Source organism: Triturus cristatus, chromosome 11 (assembly GCF_964204655.1).
Source record: "Triturus cristatus chromosome 11, aTriCri1.1, whole genome shotgun sequence".
NCBI lineage: Eukaryota > Metazoa > Chordata > Amphibia > Caudata > Salamandridae > Triturus > Triturus cristatus.
Window position 1 is genome coordinate 106,009,002 of NC_140594.1, and position 15,113 is coordinate 106,024,114.

A 15,113-nucleotide genomic window follows, 5' to 3' on the forward strand; every position below is an offset into this window, starting at 1 on the left:
CAGCAGTGCACTGCTTGTTTTATTGCAGCACGGTGAGTTTCCTTTCAGCATGAGTGAGGGTGGACATGTGGGGGGTGGGGGTTTTCTTACACAGGTTCAGAGTGACGGCTGGGCCTTAGAGTGAAGTGCGCAAGTCGGGTTGGACAGAGGCCATGCTGTGCGCAGCCCAACATGCGCACTTGAACCCTCTCCTATTTGCGCAATGTTAGTCCAGGGGATTAAAGCAACAGCCCCCTAGTCTCCTAAGGAGCACTGGGTTCGCCTGACTGAGCCAATCCTCGGGCTGCTCCCATGCTGCTTGGAGGAGTGTGGCTCAATGGTTAGAGCGGCAGACCCTGAAGCAGAGTTCTGGCCAGGGACCAGGGTTCGATTCCCGCCTCGGCGGGGCTCGGGCTCAATTTCCTCGGACCTGTCTATTCTCGCCTCGGTGCCTATTCTAATCACGGGCCCCACGCTGCAACTCTGGGCAATAGCTTGCTTAGCCTCCACACCGGCCCCCAACAGCGCTAAGGATGCCTGGCTTCACCCTGGGGTCGCCCAGGAGTGGACACTTCACAGGGAAAGCCAGGAGGGGTTCCACAGCGGTATGAGTATCAGCGCCAGGAAACCGCAAAGGCGACACCGCAAGGTGGCCGTCTGGTGACAGTGCGCTCTATAAGTACCTTGACATTTACATTTACATTTACATTTGCTTACTAACATAAACAGCAAGGGAGCAGCTTCTACACTGGCTCAGAGTCAGGTGACCCGGGGAGTGACTGGCGCAATGCACCATACCAGAGACCCGAGAGTGCAGAGTAATTGCGAAGGGGCATCATTCCAAGGACAAAAGGCTGCTTGCCAAGTGACCCAATGAGGCAACGTGCCTACATACACAAGGAAGTATCGTGCCCACAGCCCAGACCAGAGCACCAAGGGGGAAGCCCATAATATTATAGGGGTGTTGTGCCCAGATATACATCAGGAAACTCACTCAGCCTCCGAAGCAGAGCAGCCGCTCTGGTTCATCACAGCGGAACTAGGTAAGTTAAAAAAGAACCTCTATCCCCGGACCATGCTTCGACTTTATGGAAGTTGAAAGTTGGCCCCTGCGCCGCAGGTTGCCTTTTCTGTGGTGGGAGGTAGGGTTAAACCTCGCAGCCTCCACACTCCCCCACCTATTCTTAATGTGCCCACTCCTCCAAGTTCGTAGCGCCTTGGGGCGATTCATTTCGAAGCTGCTGAGCGTGCGCATTTCCTTACTACATGCCCCAGTCTCGCACCCTGAGTTGTTGTGAATATCAGCTGTGGCCTGTCTCCGGTGCCAGGGAGGCTGGCATCAGCTGTTATTAATCCATGCTTCATTGCATCAGTCCAGGGGCAGCTGTACACGTGTCCGCACGGTGCGATTGGTGGTTGCAGGGATGGCATCTTTTTGTTGGCAATCAACTCCTGTATTGTTTGTGACACCTGTGCCCCTCTGCCCCGTGCTGCACTCATGTGAGATTACACTGGGCCGGGCTCAGCTGCGAAGGCATCGGTGTGGCGCTCTTCCAGGAGTTCTATGATCACCCCCACACTAGTGGGGCTCCGAGGGGTCCTCTTGACTCAAATAGTACACACAGTGTATCCTCCCGGTTAGAAGCATTGTGGTTGATAGGTTTGTGAGACTGAAGGGATGGTGGGGGTGGAGGTGGGAGGGGGCAGCTGTCAGTGAGGGGCCAGCAGCCCAGTGCCTTTGTGTTTTATTACACACGCACTCGTTTGCCCTGTTTTTCCTCAAGCATTGCCCTGCTTTGGCATAAGTGATGCAGACGGGGTGCTTGGATGACAGTACCAGCCTCTGTGCCAGTTGTCAATAGGTGGGTATCTTTCGCAGTTGCAGGCTCCAGGCTGATCAGGGCTCCCACTTCTGCGACGATGAGAAATATCCAATGTCTGCAGAGACACCACCGACCTCTTGGCACCCACGAGAATCCAACAGAGGTGTGTAACTCCAAAGCGAAAGCACATCATTGACATAAAAAGAGTTCGAAACGTATAGCACAGGAATACGAACGTCTTGAATTGCTGCTCTCGCTGTTCAGGGTCGGATTGGCCTATTGTCAGGGTCACTAAAATTATGCGATTGTTTTGGCTGCCAGTTTGTCCACATAATTTGATTTGCCACACGTGCCACATTAGCTATCATCTGCGGATTGAAAAATAATGTCGAGCTCAAAAGAATCAAGTTACGAAAAACATGGCATCGTGTGCTGCCGGCAGCGCCCTTGGCATAGGTTGGCTGGTGATCTCTCTGTTGCTTATTACTATTGTTGGGTGTTAAACTGGCACTAAAAAGGTGAAGCCTGTTCCATGCAGACAAGTGTAAAAACGGCAAAATACGTGCAGCAGTATGCGGCACACTTCGCTTGTCCTTGCTACATAATTTCAGTCAACCCTGCCGCATAACTCGAGCCAGCTCAATCTTTCTCCCTCGATGGTGGATGAAATGAGGGCCACTGAGTCGTGGAAATAACCCAGATCTACATGCAGCAGCAGCAGTGATTTTGTCACCCCTCTAATGCATTTTAGTTAGGGGGCACCTTCTTTTTGTGCAGCCCCATGCGCTGCCTCCATAATCCCCTTAGTCGAATAAGAGGTATTGTTCACCTATGCCGACCCCTTGTCCTGTTCCTTTGAGGAATCCTGGTTTTACGTCTTCATGTTACACCTGCGATGGCTCAGATGAGGGTTTAGTTGTAAAGATGTTAAGGATGAGGGGTGAGGACCACGCAGAGGATGTGACGCGATAGGTGTGGACGGGCAGGTCCATTTCTCCTGCCAGTTTCCCCGATGCCCAGTGTACTTAATGGTCTCTAGCCTTTTTTTCTTTTTACAGTTTTATATGGCGCAAACTCAAGCGAAGGAGAGCTTTGCATGGGTGCTTGAAAATGCACCTTTTGCCCACTCTTTTTCAAAATGTTCCTGTGGGGAGACCCCTCCTCATGACAGTTGGGCTGCTCTCTATGATCGTTAGACACTCGTCCCGAACGTTTACGTCACCACTTTCAAATATCAGCAACCGTCACTGCCACCCTCTCAAGGCTAATGAATATTGGGTGGCGGCGCCAGACATAAATACAGACAACGGAAGCAGGATTAATGTTCTGACAGCATCTTCGCTATTTATCAGATAATTGGTGCAGAACAAACTGCGGGTCCTCCACTATCAAAGGAGCCGCAAGGGCCCAAAGGAATCGATGTCAAACTGCTTACTAGCTATTTTACGTCTGTTTTAATCCCTTCACTGCTATTGGACTTCTCCTCCATGCAGAGCTGGTTAGGTAGGGAAATGCCCGATACCCACATCCATCGACAGAGTTGGTGAATCTACAGCAGTAAATGATCAAAAAGGAACAAGCACGCGCTTCTCCATTAATTTTTAGGGTGAGCCTAGGCAGTGCGCATGCGCTGTCCGGAAGACCTGAAGTAATCCAGATACAGAGAGTAATCCCGCCTGCTGTTTGCGATTGGGTCTCTTCGGCGTTTTTCTGACTCCTAATTGGCTGGCAGTCCAGAAGTCACTTCCTTTTCATCGCAGACAGCCCAGACCAGTTTATTTGCGCTGTAGGGCTGTATCAGTTTTGTGTAGGGACTACTTTGTTTCTTTTATCGCACCCGCTTCATGGGCCGCCATGTGCATATATGTTCAATATGCACGGGCGTTTTCATCATTATTACTTTTGTATTACCATGGCTTAACGTATATGTGCACGGGCGCCACACTTTGTTTAAGCACAGCACCCGTCCGTGCACATATTTCTAATGTTGTGGTCTTTCTCCTTGTGGCCTGTTTCTTTCCACACAATGCACGTCCCAGATGTGATGTCACTGCGGTGAGCTCGAGAACCTCTCACTGCATTCCGAAACCACATCCCGGGATTTCATTTTCTTGCGATCGCAAACAAAATGGTAAGTGGTTTTTCTTTTTATCATTTGTCGGACTTCACATTGCGCTGTGTGTTTTTTACTTTGTTACTTTTTATTATTCCTTTATTTTGCGCGTTAAACAAGTGAATTTATTTTTTCCATTCCCATCGGATACACTTTGTACACATGTTTTTACACTTTCTATTGGATCATAAAATCCTCTAATCGCAAACGCAGGTTGCTTCTTGCACCAGCATCCAGTTTGCCCGTGTACTCCAGAACTGCTTCCTGCACAGTGAGCTGATCAAAAGCAGGTCCATATTTCAAAGTATTTAAAAAGTAAAGCGCCGAATAACAGCGCTCCTCTCAATCTAAAATCACTCCCAGGCATCCGACAAATTGTTGCAATCACATACAGTATAACACATTTTGAAGAACAAATGCTTGTATAGTTTTTACTGGATAGCTCTATCCACCAATCACAAACACGGGTTGCGTGTACTACAAACACCCGATTTGCTCGAGCACTCTGGAAATGCTGCCTATATTTCGAGCGGACCAGATTGGGGCCCGTATTTCAATCAGTACGATTGGTCAATGAGATATCCAATGACAGCATTCCTTATAATTTAAAATTATTCTGAGGCACCCACGGAAGTGTTACACTCACGTATAGTACAAACCGTTATGCCCGAGATGTTACTCGAGCATATAGTACAAACCATTCATTATCCTAACGCACGGTTGAAACACGATTCCTTTCACTGCATAGTGCACAGCACCATACCAAGGGAGTAGCGTAGCCAAGGACAGAGCATACCCCCTGCTTTAAAGCACATCGAGAATGGGTTTGAACGAGCGAGGAAGCAAGCTCGAACTTCCTGTTGAAGGGTGGGGGGGGGGGTGTTCTCTCACCCATTCATCTTTTTTTAATTCAAATTTGGATTAGTTGGTTCATATTACAATTACATTTCAAACAATATGGCCAAAAAGCTTCACTTGGAAGGGATCTCAGAAAATAATCTAAAAAATAAATACCGAGATCGGCCTTTCCTGTGGGGTCTTTACACTCAAGAACAAGCATTTGCAATGCAATAGGTCTCGCATTTACGCGGTTCTGAGCTATTGACATTGTAAATCACAATGCCTTTTATTTATGTTTGTTTTTGAAACATAAATAAAAGGCTTTGTCATTTACAATTCTGATAGCTTAAACTCGCGTATATGCGAGACCTATTGCATTGCAAATGCTTGTTTAACAGGTAAATTCAGAGAGTTCAGTTTTCCTTTTTACCCAGTTTAAAGTGTCTAACACAATGGCATTGGCACAGGCATGGCAGCTACCACATTTATGATTACCAGAAACAAGTGATCGATTTATGGATGAACTTTACTCCCTCCTCACAGGCTGCTTTAACCAACGAGTTTCTCAAATTACGATTGCATCTGAGCACATACTGGTTTGGGAAGTGTTTGTTGTTGTGTGGGCTCCGGTATTTAAATTATGCCACTGTGATTCTGTGATCTGTCTCATTTTGTTACTGAGGTTGGAGTGTCGGTTACCACAAACCAGTTTTTCTTCCCTTGTCTTGGGTTTATTTCGAAATAAGGTTTCCCTCTTGTAGTACTTCGCCCTCTTGTATGAATCTCTAATAAGTCGTCTAGGCAGCTGCGGCCCGTGCAGGTAAGAGTGGTGGGGTCGGGTTGGGGGGGAGGGGATTCGATAGACGACCATAAGGGAAAATAAAATAAATAATTATTTTTCCCTCCTCGTCGTCTGTCGAAACCCCCCCCCCCCCACCCGGCCCCAAGATGCTGGTACAGTTCCTGCACAAGCACAGGAACAGGCTGAAGGGAAAACCCTGTTTTTGACATCTGGATTGGTAATTATCAAAATACATGTTATCTCACACATTCCTGTCACTCTTATGCATATATATTATGTATTCATTGTTGTATTTTTCATGTTTCAGACCGTATAAAAATCGGATACAAGCCCCCTGATGCTCTGCCCTCTCAGCTTGGATGGCTTGTGCCACCACATAAATACTACGTTCAGTGCCCTGATGAAGGTGGCATGACTATTTTGATCGGGAGCCTTTACTACTATGTAGCGGATAGGTCTGGGTAACTCCATCCTATAAAATGATGGGGGACTACGACACTCCGGACTACCCCAGAGGCTCAGGATGAGCCTAGTGTCCAAACTTTCTACTCTTTGGCTACCCTCAAAGAATCACTTCTGGGGAGGGCCCCCTAGGATAGTACATCCTCCTTACCTAGCAGCGGCTCGTAGAACCTGACTCATTTCCTCCAGAGCATTCTGACCCAGGCAGAGTTAGGCACCCCCATACGCCAACCTGACCAATCACTGTATTATTCTGTGCACCCTGGGAGCCCGGCCCCACCCATACGGCTCTTAGTTCCATCCTCTTGCCACCTATAACTCTTGGAGGCAGATTTACAAGCCCCTTGCGACACTTTTGCTCCACCGTTGCGTCATAGTTATGATGCAGCGGCCGCGTAAAAAAATGCGGCCAAATGACAACGTGACACATCTAGGGAGATGCGTCACGTTGTAAAGCTCTGTGTCACATTATACCTGCGTCAGGTATAATGTATGCAGGGTGGGCGTTCCCATGCAGGAAAGCCTTGTAAAAGTGACGCAGTGAAATCTACAAGATTTCACTGCGTTACTTCTAGGACGCCACTGCGTCAAAACCTTACGCCTTATTGAAGCAGGCGTAAGGATTGACGCAGTGTAATGGGAATATAGGCCTCAAAATGCATTGCTGGAGTTGCGTCATGCTTGCGAAACGACTCCAGCAATGCGTGACTTTCGCACCAACAGATGTCACGCATCTGTCAATCCTTGCACCATGGTGCACGGTATTGTAAATACGGCGCATCCTTGGTGGCGCAAGGGTTTCTCAGGGTGGCGCAGGGAAAGTGACGAATCTTTACAGATGCGTCACTTTCTTGTAAATCTGCCCCTTGATTTGTTTGCATTCTCAAATGTATTAGTAGCTTCTCGAGCTGGAAGTTTGGTGAACGTATTGCACACAGAATTTCACTATGGCATACAGATGCCTTGTAATCGTTTCTGCTGCATTAAAATACATTTACAAATGTGAAAGTTGGCAAGAAAACTGGCAGAGCAGGTGCCGGCGGAGAATTTCCATCATAACAACCTCTAGACATCTGAGCCGCAGGTGGTGACAGGTCCCCTAGAGACAGTTCCTTGACATAGAAGCCTTGTTAGTGTGGGTAATGTGCAGCTGGGAGCGGCTGTGGTCCCAGGTGATGGTGGCTCCTGCGTCTTGCGCCTACTGTTGTTCTGTCCTGGGTCACAGATCCTCACGCTACAAAGACCAGAGCCATCTAAGAAAGGCGACTGATGGTTAACACTTTAGAAAATTAACTTTTATTGTTTTTTGTATATGACCAACGGAAGCCATGGATCATCGGACAGGTAGTGAGCAGAAACTACAGGCAGATTACATTTATTTAGGCCAACAATGGCCTAAAACCAAAATGAACTAGATAACGCAGAATGTCTTTATTTGTGGTGTTCGCACTGAAAATGTACATTCTTTTAATGTAGGTGCTAAATGCAGTGGTTGTTCTGATGTAGCCTAGTGGGTTCAATTAAAGCGAACGAAGACTGCAAATCCCAAAAGGCAATGATTTGCTAAGTGCCTTCTAAGATTCATGGAGTTGCCTGGTTACCACCTTTAGTGGGAAGGAATCGAACTCTCTTCCATAAGCCTTGTATAGTCAAAGCAAAGCAGAGAAACAAGAAGAAATGAAAGTAATGATGGTATCTAGTCAAAATAAGCCAAAAAATCAAAAACAAATTAAATGAAATTGGAAAAACGGAGCTGTTTTTGATATTCTAATTTAAAGCTAAAAGCAAAATATTTGGACAAGATAGATAGAAATAAAATGCAACTATTTAAGGGAAAAGTACAATAGATTGAGAAGTGGTAAATTAAAAAGCAAAAGTAGCTGGGGTATCATAAGTCAGGTAAGGGCTGCATGGGGAAAGATCAAGAGTGACAGATGGAAAGTTGAGAATTTGAAGAACCAGCAAAAAATAATAAAAGAAAATAACAAACTGTGGGGGATATCTACAAGGCGGCAGTATAAAATTAATTTTATCGCTATATTAGCAAGGTCATGCTATCGGGTGAAACCTTGCCTTAGCGCCTGAATTCCTAACGCCCATCTTTGCATCTCTAATGAGATGCAAAGTGGGCGTTCCTCCCCAGGATAATGGGAGAAATGTCACTGAGCGACATTTCTCCTATTCTCAAGCCTCACACAAAGCAGCGTAGAGACAAGAAAAGTAGCCATAACCTCTGTTATCACTACTTTCCTTACGCCTGCTTTGAAACTGACTTAGCCATGATATCCTATGTAAGGTGGATATCATGGCTAAGTATGTGAGGCCCTATCAGCAAGCTATCGCCAAACTTTGTGGGATTATTGCTGGGTTTCCAGCTATAATCTCACGTATGGCAGTTAGCGCTAGGATTTTTATTGCTTTTGAGATAAGCATTGCTAATAGCACGCTATCTCAGCGATAAAAATCCACGCTAGCCGGCGATAATTATCCTAGCACTAAGTGCGCTTAGCGATAATTATCGCCTGTTGTTGCTGATATGCCCCTACGTATTTTAGGTTTAGATGTTAGGTTTAGAAGATTGACACGTTTTGTGATATTTTCTCTATTTTTGTATAAAACCGGCAGCTCTTTCTACGACACAGCCCTTCATATGGAATATGTGAGTCAGGGGTTTGCATTGCACAAATTTAGCACGTCTCTCGCCTCACCTATTTCTTGTTATTTAATAATCTGTCAGCACCACCATTAACACCTTTTGTATAGTGCATAAATGACATTTGCACTGTCTTTTAGCGATGTGCGCCTGCCGGGATGTATGCTTCTGCCAGATTAGCGCTGTGGGCCCGCCAGCATGTGTGCTTCCATTAGATTCAAGGAGGTTTCTCGCAGATGAGGTGCTTCATTTACAATATTTTGCCATAGGGCAGTGCCCCAAGTCTTCCTGATGCACTGCCTTACGGCAAAAGAAAAGGGCAGGAATGCGCCGTATCTATCAGATACGGCGCATCCCTGTCCTCTTTCCCTATGCTGGCGCTCAATTGGCTGCCGTGGGCCAACACAGACACCCTTAATTATTAGATGCATGCCATCATGATCGAGTACCCTCTCTGAAAAACGTAAGGTTCGCCAGCCTGATTTACAGTCGGGCAGACCGTATGTCGGCGACGGAGCCTACTCTGGCTCCATCGCTGACATACTCCTCCAAAGGCCCGACGGAGAAAGGGCCATCAAAGGTTTGCCATTTGACTCCCCTTCCAAATTAGAGTGGGACATATTTTCCCATAAATTCTTAAAACCCATATCTACGGTTCCCCTTATTGGATTTATATCATTCTGGTGTGATTTTGTTTATTACACTTTACAATTTATTTCTAATCCGGTTTGGGGTTTTTATCGTTTTGCATTTTTACTTTATTTCAGTTTTGCGACTATATAAAAACTTCATACATTGCATAAGTTAACCCTGTCTGCCATAGCTACCAGGGGGTTGGTCTCAGGTTAATTTAGTGACTTTGAGGATAAACACTGACTAGAGCTGTGATCATTCCTTATAGTGGGCAGTCGGCCACCTCAAATTATAATCCAATTTCTAACAGACACCAATGCCCAGCTCTATAATGCAGCCAGAATCAATTTGACTTCTCTCCACTACTGCAGAGCAGACGTTGCAAAAACCTACAGGCCTGCATCTAAATCCACTAGAAACGATTTGTAACTAGTCAAGTGAACATTTCCACCAAAGATGTGTCGGTGTAAAACAAGGAACTTCTTCTCCGCTTCTCCTATGTCCCATATATTGGCATGTTCGGGTCTTCATGGGTTTGTGCTTTGATCTGTGAACATCAGTTCCTTACTGTACAGGTGACAATAGAAAGTACAACACACACTTAAAGTAGTATATTGTTCCTTGTAGCAATGCTTATTTTTGTAGCATGCACCACATCTTCCTTTTTGCCCTCGTTGACTCTCTCTCTTCCACTTAAGCTTTTGTGAAAAACACTCTTAAAATCCGCATTTTGTGCACCTGCATTTTTGTGGCAAGTGTGCATAAGTCTACACTGCAATACTAGCAGGCCCAACAAGTTTCCGGTCTGCTTATGTGCGATAGTTTCATGTTTGCATTGTGTTGAAGTGGGACAATGTTACGTTTTATGCGTAACACCTCAAATGATACTTCGTGAAACAGTGAAACATCTCTACCAGTATTAAGTGTTACACCAGTTGTTTATTCACTTGAACCCAAGCACAGGAATTGCTGTACACAGTACCAGAAATGCACCCACAGGGGCGTAGCTGGGTCAATTAAATTGAGGGGTGGGGGGAGGTGTGAGCATTAGATTTTCTAAAAATCACGCTGGGATAGCTTGCTAAAACACAATATATGAGAAGCAGGATATAGTGGGGCTTTATGGGCAGTGGAAACAGAGAGGAGAACATATTGTTAGGGCATCTTAAAACACAACATTTTTAAAACTAATCATTTTTTTAAGGCCTTCAAAACAGAGACGAGAGAGAGTGTGTGTGTGCATTTTTATTTGGGGGGGGCATGTAAGAATCCCAGGTGAAACAGGACAGACACTTCACCATACCCGATTGTAAACACTTATACCCAACTATTTACTACAGAATACCCTTTTAAGGGGGAGGGATAACACCCTCCGCCCCCCGCCGGAAGCTGCGCCCCTGTGCACCCTGCAGTATAAATGACTCAGGTTTCCAGAGCTTCCTTGTTAGCCAGTTCCATGTGTGAGAATCCCATCCGGTCAGGGTGTTTTCTTTGCATTCTGGTACCTGAAGTCTTGAACTCGGAATCAAATGAGAAGGATGAAAGGTACCAAAATCAGGGCGTAACAAACACCCCCGCAGCCCCCGTGGTGCGGTGGGGGGGCCCAATCTTCAGTATGTGAAGGGGGCCCCCCTCAGCTTATCTGTGGAGAGCTGTGAGAGGCTTGCTCTAAAGCAGCTGCAGTGCTCAGCCTGCTGTGAGCTTCTCCTGCTGACCCAGGACTGAAGAGAAACAAAGTAACAAGTTACATTGTTTCTCTTCAGTCAGAGCCAGGCCAGAAATGGGATGGGGGTGGGGGCCCTCAGAGAGAGCATTCTCCACAGGGCACTAGAAGGGACGAGGCAGGACAGAGCTGGCAGGGACAGGAGAAGGGTTGCAGCTCCAGGAACAGGTTCTGCTGGGACACATTGGAAGGTAAACAAGCATTTGCAATATAAGGTTTTGCAATATATGCATTTGCATATATGCAAGTCATAGATGGTTTGGATTGGAATTGTTAGTTGTGGAATTGTGTTGTTATGTTATGTTATTTTAATTTGTAAAGCGCGCAGCTACTCGGAAGTGTCCCGGCGCTGTATAGCGCTGGGGAACCCATCCTGGCTTTCCCTGTGAGATGGTCCCTACTGGCATCTCCAAGGTGAAGACAGGCATCCCCGGCGCTGATGGGGCCGTAAGTGGAGATTAAGCAAGCTATTGCCCAGAGTTGCTGAGTGGAATCAATGGTTAGAGTGGGCACCGAGGCGAGAATTATCGAGTCCGCTGACCTTGGCCCAAGACCCTTGTTGTGTGGATTGGATCTGTATAGTGAAATAATGTGGCATGGTGTGCAGTGTAATTATGTGGATAGTAATTGTGTTGTATTGAGTGCACTGGAATTATGTGGAGTGGGATTGTGTGTCATGGAGTGGGATTGTGTGTTTTGGAGTGAGATCATCTAGAATGGTATTTTGTGTTGTGGAGTGGTATGTAGTGGAGTTACTTATGAGGTGTGCTGTTAAATATTGTAGCATGATGTGGAATTTTGTGGTGTAGATTGGATGTATGTGGTGTGTTATGTAATTGTGTTGTTAGTTTGAATCACGTAGTGTGTTGTTGACTTATGTGGTGTGGAATGGAAATGCGTAGAGTTGAATTTGTGTGACGTGGAAGTGTGCGCTGTTGAGTGAAAATTGTGTTGAGTGGTATTATGAGGCATGGTGTGAAGTGTAGTTATGTGGAATGTTGCTACCTGGCAGAGACTGGATTAATGTGGAGTGTATTTATGCAATATGGAGTAGAGCATAATTATGTGGAGGTAAATTATCTGGTGCTGAGTGGTATGTGGAGTGTAATTATGTTGTGTGATGAATTGTGTGGAGATGAATGGTGGAATTGTGTGACGTGTGGAATTATGTGGCCTGGTGTGGTGTATAATTGTGCAGAGTGAAATTATGAAGCATGTTGCAGAGATGTATTTTGTGGAGGGTAATTATGTGTTTTGGAGTTGAGTGTAAATATGTTGTGTGAAGTATAATTATATAGGTTGAAGTCGAATTATGTGTAGCTGAATTGTGTTGTGTGGAGTGTAATTATGTGTGTGGAATGTTATTATGTGATGTGGAATAATGTGGTATGGAGTGAAGTGGAAATATGTGTTTTTAAATTTTTAGGATTGTAATTATGTGGTATGGAATGTTGTAGGGTTAAATTACTTATAGTTGAATTGTGTAGCATGGAATTATGAGATGTTCAAATGTGCTGTGTGTGGTAGAATTAGCATAGCTGCCAAGGTTTCAGATTGCTATGTGTGACATTTTCACAATTTCAGTGTAATTAGGAGTGACATTTCAACGACTATGAGTGACACTTTCTCGTGAGCAAAATCAAGCAATGAAGAGGAGGGAAACATATAAATATCAGAAATTACACCCATCTGAGCAACTAGAATCTCTGAGAAAGTCACTGAACTAAAGTGCGCTAACAGCAGGCTACTGAAAACTGAGGAGGGTCAGACTGCGTGAATGTCACCCATTATTACAGTTAAATTATGAAAATGTCACACTTACCAATCTGAAACCTTGGCATCTATGAGTGAATCAGTGTGAAAATAAGCTCTAATTGAGGAGTATTCCTCTGCACCCTCATGGTGACTAGCCTGCCAGGTGTCTTTGCAAATTTGTAAGCGCCAAGCAGTTTTTCATCAACTACATGTTAATGTAACTCTACAAAATAAATACATAGGATGTTCTCTGCAGAAATCAGAGGCTTGCCTGCGCCAGGTTACACTTACTCCAGCACTTTAAAAGTGGCAGGTCATTCAAGGTCCAATCAGGCCTCCCATAATGTCTGGTTACTCTGCGTAGAAATGCTAATCTGTGGTCAGATTAAACCTACCAAAAAGAGCTGCTTTCCTCTATGAGTAACCAGTCAGTTTCTGGGATGCTAAAATCACAGTAAGACCCAGTGACCTACCCTCTTGTGCCTCCTCAGTGATCTCCTGTCTGAGATAGGATGCAACTGGGATCTAACATGTTTTAGGGCTATGTGGTCTAGACTGCCCTGGGCCGAAGCTTTTCGTCCATTTAGCCAGGAGTGTGAGAGGAGGGGCGATCCGAGCCTGAAGCAGTATGTGCAGTGGTGCCTCTGATGCTCCCAGACTAGAGTTAGGCCACAGCTCCCTGCGCCACGGTAGGCACCTAGACCCTCGGCGCAATCAGCTCGTCTGCGGAGCAAGGTCTGTAGGTGCATTAATACAACACCTGCTGGACGTAGGGGGACCTGAGGCCTCTTCTGTGTGTGTGTAAATTGGGCCTCATGGGCCTGCGACCAGCAGGCAGAGACTCAAACTTGAGAGGCTGGATGAGGCAATATAGTGGACAGTTGGAGCATGCCACTCGATGGACTCTTGTCAAAAGAGGAGCATTGAGGACCGCAGGAGGGCCAACAGGCGTTGGATGGCTGCGAGGTGACTGACCACTGAAATAGGTGGAACTACGAGAGATGACTGGAGGCGCTAACCCTCTGAGGAGCAATAATTCATGGCAGTAAGGAGAGGGGAGGTTATGTCTATGCACTCCGAGAGTGTAATGTGCTGTATTAATACAATGTCACCTGGGTACAGTGACGCTTTCGGAAACCATCGTCACGCATTTAGCAATCGCTCAATGTAACACCTCTAATCAGTGCAGCTATATATCTATCTTGCATCTGAAGAAATCAACGCTCTGACACAGGTAAGAGTTACCAATACACCTAGGTCACAGGAGTTACGGGACCTTCACAATTAATGTTTTTGTTTTTCATTCCGGTATGGCTGACGCTGAAAGTAGCTTTTACCGCCATGTGAAAGTTTCGAAGAAAACAAGTAGGAATCAGCCTGGAAACAGACTCCCGCATGTTATTACTTTAATACTTACTCATCGTTATTTCCGATCCCCTAACATCAAAACAGCAATGAAATTGGGCACTTTAGCGCTGTGGTGTCATCGTGTTGGAATCTTAGATCCTGGCTCCTCCATGCAGAGCAGCCGTTTTTGCATATCACTCCCCGCAAGGAGGCGGAGGTTATTCCGGGTCACAACATCACCCACTCCAGAGCTCTGGTGCCCTTCTCAAGTCCCTTGCTCCCACCAGGAACCAGTTCTTGCAGATGTCGCACTTGAGGCGGCTGACATCGTAGGGCTGCAGGTGCGTTGCGCTCTCGTGCCTGCAACAAATCGTCACAAGACCTAACTTTATGGACACACTACAGAAATACGGCAAAATGTTGTGGGCATAGAAAAGGGACATTCATTACAGGACTGCCACACAGGCAGCTGTACTGCATAACAAAATTTACCGCATCGCATTTAGGAGACAGGGGAAGCACCAGAAAACAGACGGCGGCCACATGGAAATAATACTACACCAGCATTGATTAGCAGCACTAGTACCCGACGAGGCGCAATGCCTGTTCTGCGTGATTTTGCATTTCAGTGCGGTGATGTGGGTCACCACACTGAAATGCGTTAGTCTAACGCCAGATGCGTGGTACTTGGCAGGGCTGAATTAGGTGACGTGGATTTGGACAAGCTGTGCACGCTAAGGATTTTATGTCATGGGGTATAAAGTGGACGTTTGTCTATTTTTCTTTGTAAAAATAATATGGGCTGTTTCTTTACCTTCCGGTACATTTCTGAACAATTTGTTAAGCTAAATTGTATTGTTGCATTGTGTGCGCATGCAGGGAAGAACGAGTGTCTGGCAGATATGCAAAAAATCATCCTACGTCTCAGTATTAACTTCCACACTTCTAAGCCGTAATTCCAATCCTAGAATGAGTTACCTGTT

The 15,113-nt window shown here is 45.8% G+C and overlaps 1 protein-coding gene across 1 annotated transcript in view; it reads left to right on the forward strand.

The window, feature by feature from the left end:
• The first annotated feature begins 3,578 nt into the window (after positions 1-3,578).
• Positions 3,579-15,113, forward strand: part of LOC146783428 (glutathione S-transferase theta-1-like) — a 195,105-nt gene continuing 183,570 nt past the window's right edge. The window contains exon 1 of the mRNA XM_085633002.1: positions 3,579-3,933. Within this exon, the coding sequence (XP_085489128.1) occupies positions 3,657-3,933 (277 nt within the window). The 5' untranslated portion in view covers positions 3,579-3,656. The remainder of the gene's footprint in view (positions 3,934-15,113) is intronic.